This window comes from Prinia subflava, chromosome 1 (genome assembly GCF_021018805.1).
Source record: "Prinia subflava isolate CZ2003 ecotype Zambia chromosome 1, Cam_Psub_1.2, whole genome shotgun sequence".
NCBI classification, from domain to species: domain Eukaryota; kingdom Metazoa; phylum Chordata; class Aves; order Passeriformes; family Cisticolidae; genus Prinia; species Prinia subflava.
The window spans coordinates 36,469,515-36,482,930 of record NC_086247.1 but is presented as its reverse complement, the minus strand read 5'-3'; the positions used below and the strand labels follow the sequence as shown (position 1 = coordinate 36,482,930).

At 36.7% G+C, this 13,416-nt stretch overlaps 1 protein-coding gene across 3 annotated transcripts in view; it reads left to right on the top strand.

Moving 5' to 3' along the window:
- Positions 1-13,416, top strand: part of NKAIN3 (sodium/potassium transporting ATPase interacting 3) — a 339,304-nt gene that overhangs the window by 165,269 nt on the left and 160,619 nt on the right. For all 3 annotated transcript variants that reach the window (XM_063393405.1, XM_063393401.1, XM_063393396.1), the window contains exon 3: positions 5,406-5,486. In XM_063393405.1, coding sequence (XP_063249475.1) covers positions 5,406-5,486 — 81 coding nt within the window. The remainder of the gene's footprint in view (positions 1-5,405; positions 5,487-13,416) is intronic.

The window sequence follows — 13,416 nt, the reverse complement described above, 5'->3', positions numbered from 1 at the left end:
AGAACAGAATTCTCATTCCACGTAGTTAAAGATAGTGGATCATGTTCACTGTCTACAGTCCTTCAGATATAGGATAATATGGATAGTGATTCTGAAATAAATCTGTAATTTCACTTGTGCATACTTAAAATTTCAAGTCCTCAGAGCTTAGGAAACAGAGAGAAAGAGGGAGTGACAGCATTGACTCCAAGTGTCCTAATTAGTTTAAATCCAATAATTATTTCTAATAGGTTTTGTATTAATTAGTAATTTAGATAAATGTTGTGAACAATTTGTCCTGTCACTAAGCGGATGTACTATTTTCAGTATTTGAATATTTTGTGACTGAATTAAATATGTGCAAGTTCCCAGGGGGCATAAAAGTGCAGAGCTGATTCCTAATTTTCCCAGATTAGCTCATTTGAAATTTACCCAAACATTTGCAAAGAAGAAAGAAACAGCTGAATTTCAGTTCTAACTACACTGTTGCATTCTTGTCATGAAACTCCAGAGCTCTGCTCTGATCCATTTCCTGGTTCATGCTTTTCCTTTCTCAATAGATCTTGCTATCACCAGCAAGATTTTCAGGCTGTTAAAATTGATTAATGATGATGACAGGATACTTGTTAACGTTGGGGATTTTCTCCCTCTGCTACTTCTGATGTGGGACTTCAAAAGACTTCTGAATGATGAGTCATATAGCTGAAACTGCAAAAGCCAGGCTCAAAAAAAAAAAGTGTTAATAAATAATGAAGGATTAAAATAATACAGTTAAATAGGGAGAATCTATGGTGGAAATATCTGCTTTACTTGCCTTAATGTATTCTATTAAATAATATGATATATAGGCAATGGATACAGTTGAAAAGCCAGGAAAGAGTTTCTTTAAAAAACCCTCAAACAAATAAAAAAATCAGAACAGCAGAGGAAAGGCCATATAGGATACTTTATTCAGTATTCAAGCAAATGTTATACACACAGTGAAAACACATGTGAAATATTTAGGCTTCCAAAATTACTCGTTGAATATCCTTCCTTGTAAGTCCTGTGTTGTTACTGCTCCATCAAGCTGATTTATGTCACTTCCCTTGCCATCTTTCATAAATATGGCTAATAAGGCTCTGCAAGTACTGATCCAGGTATTACAGGGGGATGATTTGACAACTCAGTAGTTGCTCCTTTCCCTTGAAGTATCCCCAAACCAACATTCACTCCCTTATGCCATGAATGACACTGTCAGAGTAGTTGTTGCACTTCAGATTTAAATATACTCTTGAGATAATTTATTCATTAAAGCTAAAGTTATCACACAGTTCTTGTAGTATTCAAGCTTAGAAAATTCCCTTTTTTCTCTTTTACCTGAACAAGTTGTTCTTGTGACATTGTATCCATCCAGTGCAAATATTTTAACTCTAGAGATGTTTGTATTTCATTCATATATGAAATGTATCTTTGCATTGGTTTCAATATGATTGTGGAGTCAAGAGGTATAGAAGTCTCACTGTTCTAGAGAGGCCGACATATGAAAGGGGATATTTATTAGATGTTTAACCTGTAAGGTTTAATGACTACTCCCTCCACATTATTGATAAGGCTTCACGTACTTCCTCACACCGTGTCGTATACAATCCTTAGTGCAAGAGACCAAAGGCAAGAAAAGATGTAGTGCATCGTGGGGAGAAATAAGCAAAGACCTGGTGCTAGGTCCATCCTCTAGAAGGGATCTGTTACAAAAATGTCCAGGTGATTTTTAAGTGGTGCATCATTTGGGGTATAAAGCAAAAATACCAACTCTTCTTATTGATTCAACCTGTGTGGAAAATTCCGTCTTCATGCCAGATATGGGGAGGGTTGTGACACTGGGTATGAGGCCAGCTGAGCTAGGGTGGACAGCATGTGGGTGGCCAAAGAACTAGGCAGGAACTGCTGCGTGTGGGGAAGTACGAGTGAGCACACCCAGCAGGATGGGCAGCATAATGTTCAGGACATGGAGTGGGAGAGGTCGAATGGCAGGCCAGATCATGAAACAGGTTAGCTGCCTCACGAGGGAAGTGAAACCTGAGGGTCAGTGTGGACCTGCTGTCTCAGACCTTAACCATTCCTACACTGAGAGGAAATTGCCAGCGTGCATGACATGTCCCTTCACACAGGGATGGAATTTTGGGCTGTTGGTCTGCTAGCAAAAAGAGGAAATCTGCATAATGGCTCTAAAAGTTACACCTTTCTTAATGACTCAAGCATGTCAAGTGTGATGCCACATAATTGCTTGGTGGGGTTTTTTTAACCTAGAAGGTATATACATATAAATTTAAACAATGCATGTAATGTCAGAAAGCATTACAATTTTTTCAGAAAGAGATACTCAAAAGTTTAGAAAAGTTGCCATTAAAGCCCTTCTAAGCAGTCTTACTGCATATTCTTTTATATATTTGCAGATTTGAACTATACAGATAGCTACTAATTCTTATATTGTTGCCTCATTTTCAGTGGAAAGGGCAGACATTTGGTGACTTTCAGAAAACAGAAGACAATGGGAAGAGTGAGGCACGTGCTACCAAGAAAAAAAAAGATTGCCTTTGCTGAGAAGGCTGTGCTTGGTAGCTGAGTTTTATCTCTGCTCTCAACCACTGAAACCTCTTTTGACACTGAGTCACTTTAACAAAACCTGTCACATGCTTTGTTTTCTCCTTGCATTCTGGATTCTTGTCTTGAGACCTTGTGGTCTGATTTGCACAAGTGCTGCATGTTCAGCCACAGGGAGCTGAGCACTGAGTTAATAAACTGAGTGTATAACCTCAAGCATTCTGAAAAATGAATTTTTAAGGACCTCAAGTTGGATGCTTATAATGTATGAATATTTCTGAATCTATCTGAATGTAATCTCTGCATGTATCAGAACATCATTTGCATTCTGAGAGCTGTATCATTCCCTTATAACACAAAATAAATTAGTTAATGTTTGTGCAGCTCTCACACATTACAGCGATGAGCATCTTAGTAAACCTCATGAGGAAATTGATATTCTGTCCTCAGAGCAGCGTCTGAGTGACAAGGAGAAAAGAAGTATTGAGCTAGCTGTTCATAAAATGTGTTAGGGGAGGTAAGATTCTTTTAAAATAAAAATATATTTGTGATGATTTTATTAATTTTTGCATTGCATTGCACAGCCAAAAAATAGAAACTTCAGGCTAGCATGCACAGCCCAAATTCTGACATTTCCTAATTCTGCTTTCTTGTCTTTGCTGTCTTATAACCTTTCCTTAAGTACCTACAAAACTAGGAAAGGAAAGAATTTGCTCCTTGAATATCCAAGAAAACAATAACTTTCCTAATTAAAAAAAATTATATAGTGCTAATTACTGAATATAATGTAATTATTATAGTTACAAAGCAAATGGAGCTCAAATTTAGATTTCTGCAGCTCAGTGAGAGTGTAGGAAGAGCCTCTCCATACAGCAGCTGGGTTTCAAGGTGCACACCTGCTTTGCACCTGCACTTCTCTTTCAGTAATCCTGATGGTGGATCAGGAGCCAATCTGGTCCTAACTCTGTAAAACAGCATATCCTGGCCTGGGAAAGCAGGCTCAGACAGTTTTTTGTCTGCACAGTACAGAATTGTCATTGGTGCCCATGGGACAGAATGAGGGCATTAACGGATTTGGCTTGGCCTGACAGATCAAACAGAATTCCTTTTGTTGTGGTGACAGATTCAGTTCATGGAGAAATAAAAAAATATTTCTTAAAAAGGAGAATACTCCCAAACAGTCTTGATTCTGGTTTTTACATGCAGCTGGGATTGTATGAGTTGTTCATTAATTTTGAACTCCCTGCACGTAATGTTCTGAATATAAACATTAGAAAATCAGTAGCTGATGACATCAAGTTACTACAAAGTCAACAAATGTAGTACAATGTGATATACTCTAGGTTAGTCATATAGAGTCATATATATATATATATATACATATATATATGGTCATATATAGTCATACAGACCTCATATTGCTCACAGACCACAACAGGTTTGTCTATTTTATAATAACCCAGCCTTAAGTTGCCACACTGCCCTTCTGTGTAAGACAGAGGAAGCAGCCCAGGAATGTTACTCTTGTTTTGTTTCTCAATGACCTACTTCTTGGGCCATTGCCCAACAGCCTACATAGCTTAGAAGAAGTTATATTAAAGCAGTTGACCTTTTTGGTGTACAGAAATGGACCTATGCAGGGGGGTGTAATCAAGGAGGGGAAAAATTCAATCCTCTTTGCCTGAACCTTTCATTATACATGACAGGGAGAGGAATGAAGAGGGAAACAAAACCCAAAACTACCCAGGAAAGCCAAACTGATGGCACCTGTGCAATGCATTGTAGATCAGTGTGTGGAGCTTTAATGATTGGAGCAAAACAATAGACACTAACCCTCACCTGGACAGCTAAATAGACTTGCAGAAGCTGTTAGCAGCAGTTCTCAAGGCTCTAAGTGTGTAAGTGTAAAGTGGCAGTGCTGCTGCTCGCTGCATTTGTTCTGGTGGATGAGGCTCCAGCATGGCTCTGTGGACACTGGGCCCCTCAGGATGAAATGCTCCTGAGATGGGGTGCCTGGAGAGCTCATTGGGAATAGTGTGCAGCTGGATGTCAGCAAACAGTGCATCTGTGAAGAAATGGTGCCAGTCTCTTGTGCTGACAGCTAAAATGCAAAAGATAATTTCAAGTTGATGAATTAATGTCCCATTCATGCTTTGGGTGGTGTACGAGGTCAGTACCATGCTAGAGAACCCAGGAGAGGTATGGATACATTCAACTGTTAAGTTTGCTTTGTAGGATCAGATCCATGGCAAAAAACTTGGAAAAGTAGTGAGCTGATTTTAATGTAATAAAGTACATTTTACTGTGAAAGGCTCTCAAGAGATCAGATTTACACTTTACCTACATGTTTAAAAAGAAAAATATCTGGATTACCAGATCAATAGATCTTCTGTTTTGTTTGGTGGTGGGGTTTTTTTCTTGCACCTTTATTCATGATATATAAATGTTATTTCAATAGTATGTACTTATTTAAGGTATTTTGCTTATCTGAAATTTCCTTTAAGAGAGCTAAATAATGATTTAAAATGACTCAGAGTTGTCTCAGAAACAGTGTTTCAGTCAGCATTTTGGACTTAATTGATATCAGTAGGATAGTGTAAAACTGTAAAGAATAAATCTGTTTTATTGGTATTTATTTAGTACAACAATGAATAGTGAATTTTTAATTTCCGGTGGTTCTTAGGGGACTTCTGCAGGGGGAGCTGCTTTTCTGAACTCTGTTCCCAGAAGAACAATGTTTATTGATATCAGTTTTTTATTATTGATCTGCTCAGTATGAAGTCATTTCATCTTCACGTTTTATTTTTCTCTCTTTTTTTGCTCTCCTCTGGCTTTGTGTTTAGTACACGGTGTGGACTGCCCTGTGGGTCACCTGGAATGTTTTCATTATCTGCTTCTATTTGGAAGTAGGTGGGCTTTCTAAGGTAGGTCACTTATCCTTCTTCAGGTTTATGGGAGGGTGTTTCAACATAAGGACTCTCAGGTTTTAGAAGACTGGAACCACAGATGAAAAATGGGGTTGTTTGAACTTACAGTTTGACCTTTGGAGTTTCCCTCCAACAAGAACTGTAAGGTTTGAACCTCTCCCTGCTAGTAAATAGCCACAGGTTTGAAGTACATAAATGCAATGAATCTGAATTACAGTTGCCTTCTGAAGTACCATCCCAAGGTGAGAGGTGGGAAGGTATTCAATTGTAAATCTGAGGTCCTTTTTGATTGTTGAAAAGCAGGCAATGTCATTTTTGTTGAATTTTCAAGTGTGTGAAAAAAGTGTGAATTTCTAAAACTGCTTTGAAAGAAAATTACTAAGAAGGTTAATGTAATAACTTGTTGAGCAAATTGATCTCACAGTGAGAATGTTAATTCTTTATTAAAAAGAACAAATGGCAAAGGATTACTTCAGTCACATCTGAATAAAACTTTCCTTTATATGACACTTAGTGCTCTAGGTCACCACTTCTTTATTCCATCTTCTGATTAGAGCAGAAATGTTTGCTGGAATTATCGAGAGATATGTGCTCTCATTCAAGGTAGCACTTATGTTAGCACAGGTTATGTTTAGCTTTGTATCTGCAGGGAGTTTTATACAACACCTGCTGGTTTTTATCCTCTACTGGATGCAGATGATATAGATCTTGGTTTACCACACTTACCACATTTAAATGATTCCAGGCACAGTATAGCCATAGCACATGATCCCAGCATTATTAACAGAATAAATGCCACTGTTACTGGTTGTAGATTTAGTGATATGAACTGCATCATTGTTAATTCATGCAATGCTTTCAGAGAATGCAATCCTGTGCCAGGTGCTCTGGGAAGACCCTGCTTGAGCAGGGAGGTTGGACCAGATGACCCATGGTAGACCCTTCCAACCTGACCCATCCACTGATTCTGTGAATTGTTTATTCCACTCAGTCCAGAGTGGAACATTTATGAGCTGTGTGCTTGCTAGAATTAAAGCTCCTAGCTTTTGGTTGACAACAAACAGAAAACTGATGAAACCAACCTAATAAGAAATAGGATTTAATTTACTCGGTAGAAATGCCATTTAAATTTAAGTTTTCAGTGATAGGTTCCTTTGGTGATAAAATTTCATAATGAAAAGCTGCAACCGTTTATTTTTCCTTCAGATACATAGCACATGAGAAGTCACAGGCTTGATAAAGAAATTAGTACACTTCATAGCTCAAAATAATTTATCCTAATGGTATGTTCTGACTTAAAAATCTAGTAGATGAACAGAAGATAGAAATCTTCTTCAACACATAGAAATTATGAATAGCCAAATAATGGTTCATTCTTATGATACATAAAGGTTGTATACTTTTATTTGGTTGGGTCCTGTTTTTTGTAGTGACTATTATATTTTATGTATAAGTAATATATTTATCTAAGGGCCTAGGAAGAGAAGCAAAGCTTTTAGCCTGATCCTTGAATTTGTTTGCAAGGGATTCTGATCATATCCTCAGTTAAGAGGTTTATAAATCAGCAGGTATGAATTGAAATCCTTCATCTTCCAATTTCACTTCTGTGTTTCACTTTATGCTCTTCTTACTTAACGTGTGTGATGATTCACAATGCAGAGAAGTAGTAGCAAAAATACTATTTGGCAGTTGACAAAATTTCCTTTTATTAGTGTATACTTCAGTTAATCTCAACATTTTTGTGGAACTTTTATCATGTGGTTTATAATTACATTTGAAAAGTGTTTCTCAACAAGGTGATAGACACAAAATTATTTCCATGGAAGTTAACTGCTCTTGTATAAATCATGCCAGAGGTATGAGTATTGAGACCGACTTAGCAATGATAGAATTAAGATTTTTCTTCAGTACATCACGGTATTTTGGGTCTGTTTATTGTTCCTTCTGATAATTGTGCTAGTTTTGATGAGGCCATCAAGAGGCTAAGGTCTTTTTGCCTCATATGCATAAAATCCTGGGTATTTACCATTTGCTTAATATGTCACACCAACTTTAATTGGGACCCACATTTTATCCAAGATGCTATTTTAAAAAATTCATCCTTTCTTCCATTAATATGTTCCTGTGCTGTCAGACATGATAGAAAAGTGCTGTTATCAGAGTACATTAGTGTGGTTGGGAAATCAAACACCGTAACAAGCTTTCCAAGTATGGCTGTTTATTCAGCATTGAAATCTTGGCAGGCAGTATTTGCTTTTTTTCTCTTCCTATTGTTCTATTTTTCAATTAAAAAAAGAAAAAGAAGCTGTGTCTCTGAAATGAATACAGATTGATTACAGTTTTAAACTTCTGTTGACATACTATCAGGGAAAATTGTGATGCAGTCTGGCAGGTGTCTGATTTCTGTTGGCTTGTTTGTTTTTAAGCACTACCATGTTTGTATTTGCTCTGACCAGAATGAGTTAGCTCTTGGTTGAAGTCCCGTGAGTTTATTAAGTCTTCAATCATGAATGCTTCAAAAAAATCTAACTTGGTGCAATAATAAATAGTAATTTTAATTCAATGTCTGCCCATGGAGTATGCATACAATGCAGACAGACTTTTCAAGTGTCATAATAGAAACCCAACACTGCTGAAATTTTGCTCAGATGTTATTTCTGAAGTGGGTAGGAGGATCTCCTTTGAATAGTCACTGTTTGAATTCTGCCAAGAAGTTCCACTGCAGTTAATGAAAAATTTGAATGAGAATAAGAAGGACATAGACAACATAGGCCTGTTTACTGTGAAAGTTTGAAACACTTTCCCTTCAATTACCTTCAGTTATAATTTTCTTGATAAAGGAAGCACCCTCCAACAGCTACACTATGGTGATTAAGGCAGCCCCCTGGGAAAAGGATGATATAGATTCAAGTCATCTTGGGTGCGAAAGGGAAATAAACACAGCTCTCCCACAGCCGGCTGTTGTCAGTAAAAATCTAATGAGCAACTGTTTCCTCTTTAACTGCCTTGTAAACAACACAGAGGTCAAGATCCTTTTTCACCTACGTTACAGATGCGCAAATAAAATTGTAATGCTGTTTTCAGGGCTAAAGAAATTGTATTTGATCAGAAATAAAAGAAATATCCCTATATACACCTATTTTATTTGTATTAATTATTTTTTCTGATTTTAGCAGCAGTGAAACTGCTCATATGAAATAAATGAAATTTGCCTGTCTTTTTTCATTTACTACATTTCTGTAATTGGAAACATAATTTTTAGTGTTAACCACTCCATATGAGAGGAACAAAGCTGTTATTATAACATGACCTTTTAATTCTCCACTGCAGGATGACAGCTTGCTTCATCCCTACATAAGCTCATTAATTGTTTTCATCTCATTCTGTGTCTTGAAATGAAAATAAGTTCTAATTGTCACATTCCAGAGTATAGGCAATTTAAAGCATGTAGACAAAAATACAAACTGTTTTTCTGAAGTTTTGCATGTGCTTAAATATGGACCACATAATTTCTAATGTGTATAAGCCAGCTCCCCATCTGCAGCAATACATAGTGTTATGTACTTCTGTTCAAAGAAGTCTTCAAAGATTGAACAGTTAATAATTCTGTTGTTTACATCCCTCCAGTATTTCAGATCCAGTATGAAAATAGCTGCATTCATTTGTATTTATCATTTGGAATTCCAAATTTTTTTGATAGACCATTTTTGTACTGCTTTTGTATTTGTGAGTTACTGGAATTTCTTTCCAGGTGTTAAAAACTTTATTTGGTAAATGTATAGCAGTGTTTGGTATTGTGTACACCTTTCCTGTTGTTTCATGTACCTTACCTAAGCAGCTGGGGAACATTGATGAGCTCTTTTCTTTTTCTAGGATATTTCTGTTTGTCCTGCATGGCTTTTCCGTGGGATGCGTCTTTGCTGTGAACTGTGCCTCATTCTGGATTTAAGTTTTGCTCTCAAAATTGAGCTCTATGTCAATTGACTCTTCACATTTTTTTTGGCCAAGGATTTGCCTGACACACACTCATATATTCAGCAGGAAATCACTGCTAAACAGCTTGTGTTTATTATCTTGTCCTTAGTTTCACATATTGAGTGGATGTGAGCTCTCTGATGTGCCTGTGGCACCAACTTCATTAGCCTTTCCCCTGAAGCTGAAGGAAATTTTGCTTATATCATTTAAGGAAACCATATTTTTTTCATGTACTTTTTCCTAGTAATATTTACTTTGGTCAATGGATGATCAAAGTTTGTAGGGCTCCCATCCAGCTTTATTAAGCTGGAGACAGAACTACAGGCGGAATTATTATATGTGTCTGCAGTGGGAGGATGGAATTATCTGTAAAATTAATGATTTCTTCCATCTAAGGAAAAAATGGACCAATAATTTAATTATTTAAATGCTGAGAAACTGGAAATCTAGTGCTCTTTTCCCAACAAAATGTTGTATATCAGAATGAGGGTTAATTATGTGGACTTTTTACTGGCTACTTGTGAAATCAAATTTATTCCATCTGGTGCATGTCAGTCAATCCTTAATTGTTGTCCAGTTATATCTAATCATCTTAAATTGAGTAAGTTAAGCTCAGAACCCATGGTAATTTGTATTAATAGAGATGTTATGGTGTATGCTTGGGCTTGTGTCATTTTTTTAATGTGAAATGAGGACATTGGTTAAGTTTACATTAACAATATGAAAGAAAAAGTTATTCTCTTTCTAACTCGTGCTGATGGAAGTGAGAAAACATTGAGGGACCATTATTTTGGTTTAATTATCATCATAATTAGCTCCATAGAATTACCCACTCTAAAAAGCTCAGGGACAAAGCTGGCAACCTTCATAAAACCTATATGGAAAATCAATAGATGGAGGATAAAGGACTTCCTTAGTCTAAGCAGAGGACAGGTCATTGTGCATCTACTCACACGTAAGTGACTTTTATGTGGAGGAAGGGTCTTTTTCATATCCATTGGGAAGAAGAGCAAGAAATAATTTGCTGAGCATTTGGCAAAGAAGATTTGGTTGGAGGTCAGGAACAGCTTTTTAATAATAAGGACACTAAAGAGGATCTAAAGCTGTTATGAAGCCTTAGTAATAGACAACTCTCCTATCCCATTATTTTTGATCTATAGAAACAAGCCTCTGTCACGATAAAAAACCCTAGTGAGTGTCCATGGATGGTTTAGGGTAGGAGTCTTTTAATTCAAAAAATGAGTACTCATTTGAGTTGAAGACTCAAAACCTTATCTTAATTAAGAGTCTTAAACATTTCATCGTGACTGTCATTCCAGTTGGGGAGCTTGAGGTGTCTCTGGCTTTTCTCCCCAGAAGGTGTGTAGGGACACAGAAAATAGGGCACCCCAGTGAAGTCTCCTGGGAGGCTGACAGCAGGTTTTGGGTGTGCACAGGTGAGGTTTTACTGTTCAGCTGTGTGACAGCAAGAGGGAGACAACTATGTCATTGCTGCTCACTCTTGGTAGAGATTAGATCTCTGTTACAGACAGAACTCGTGTGCTGTCTGTTCAATTGATGGATTTTGAGTTGAACACAAATCATTGCCTTCACTGAGAGCAAAGCAAGAGTGATAGCAGTGTATTTCTTCACTGCTGTACATAGTGTAGACATTCCTGTACAGCTTAGCTGAGAATTTCTTCCCACACACCTCTTATTCATCATCACATCCATTTGATCACCATCTCTCTTGGGAGACTGCACACCCTTAACTTATAATTCTCCTTACTACTGGGTGTTTGTTTGCTCCAGGTGATGCCATCAGCTGTTACCAGCTGAGATGTGCATGACAGATCATGCTGAAGCACTGGATGTGCCTGTAGGCCCTCTACAATTTCTAGACATTACAAATGACTAGTTTTATAGCAGTAGTTAAATATAATCTCTTCTGAGTATACACACTAGTAAAATTCAACTTGCAGAAATTAAACCTGATGCAAAGGTCAGATTTGTTTCTTTGAGGTTTGGGCCCTCTCACCTTCTCCGTCTTCCTCTACCTTGTTATGCCCATAGGGTTTAAAAATTACTGTTTTGTAAGGAATGCTCCAGAATTCTCTCTGGTATTAAAAAAGTACTTTAGTAAATAATGTTAAGATAATATAAAGCAAAACCAGACCAAATACAAGTTTTAATGCTTGCATCATATAATCCATTTAACTCCCTTGGCCTTTCTTTCAACTAGGTCTCAGAAGTAATTTTTTTGGTTTTTTTTAAATAAGGGTTTACAACCAGTTGCTTCCCTTTAGTTTTTCTTGTGCCCTTTCCTACAGTAGAGGTTTCAATGAAATGTGTTTGCTAAAATATGAACTTCTAATATGACCTTCCTTATTCAAGTCGCTCCTCCCATCCTGCTGCTCTCTCACTATATAGAGAAATAATCTCCAGGTTCAGTTGTATTTAATACTTTTCCATAATGTTCTGCTCAAACAGCAACCTTTTGAATTTTTAATTACTTTGGCAATAAACCTGGAAACCAATTTACTGTGAAGTTATGAAGTGTAATATTGAACAGAAACAACATTTCAGCACTTTAGAATAATAGCTCTGGCCTTGGCTGGTGTTAGGTACCATTAATCATAGATTAGCATGTTGTTGGGGTGCCTTTCAATGGTATTTGCAAACAGTATTTTTTGATGTTGTGTTAGGCTGATATCAGTACAGGCAGGAGCAGAAAATCTGTGGGGTAGTTTCTATATAGATTACAATGACTGTTTCCATGAGAAGTTAGAGAAGAATTAGCTATGAACTGTGAATTCATAATGATGAAGCTATGGAAAATAGTATTTTCTTTTCATTTGCAATTTAAATTTCTCAGACAAAAAAGGTGACTTTCAAAAATGACTTAATATATGCTCTCTTAAAAAAAAGAAAAGAAAAGAAGGAAATTGAGGAGCAAAAAGGTGTAAATCTATTTTAGCTGAGGAGACTTTTTGGCTGTTTAGCTGAAGAGACTTTGATGTTCCAGATTTCATGTTCCAAAACTAATTTGCTGTTCATTCTGTTTTACTCTATTGCATAAAGGTGTTGCATTGTGTGAGGTCTAACGAAAAATATGCTTATTATTGAAAAGAGAGTTAACATGCATTAGCTTCATGGCACTATTTGAGCATAAGGTCATTCTGGGAAAAAACATATGTAGAATAAATGGGACACAGATAAATGCCAGTGAAACTGCAAAATATGTCATTCTGATGTTAATTGGTTTGTTTAGGTGATACAATCACATTGCTGAACAACTTAATCAAGGAGTACATTCCAGATGGTGCAAAAGTTGAATTTTATATCTTTTCAGGTGACATTTATAGTGGTTCAATTTATTATATACAACGAGCATCATTAAGAAGGGTGTTTCAATCAGAACTGTTTTTCTATTACCCCTAATGATGCAAAATTCTATGTTATATCTGGAGTGGAGAATGCCATCTTCTTCATTGATTTAAATAACTGAGGTAATACCTCTGTGGGGTTTTTTTAATGATCCATTTAATAACAGTATTAAATGGCTCTGGGAATAATGGATATTATATATCTGCTTCACTAAGAGCTGCACAGATAAATTTATTAATACAAACATCACAGTTATATTTGAGTTCATTGGCTTGATTTCGAGGATCTTGAAGTTTTTTAAAAGGAAAGAAAACCCCAAAATGTCAGCTTATGGCAAGGAGGTGAGTAACTCAAGTAGCTTGGAATATTTCTCCAAAGAGACTTTTGGCTATGAAAAAGTGTTCCTGTGATTCAGGAATCCATGCTGCAATGGCTAGAGATGCAGAGAGGGTAAATCCTGCATGCCTAGGGTTTGTGTCTGAAGCCCATAGCAAAAGGCCTGAAAAAGTCATGGGTATTTACCTGTAGAACCAAGAACATACAAAATAAGGAATGAGACAATAGAAGAGCAGGAAGGACTATCTAG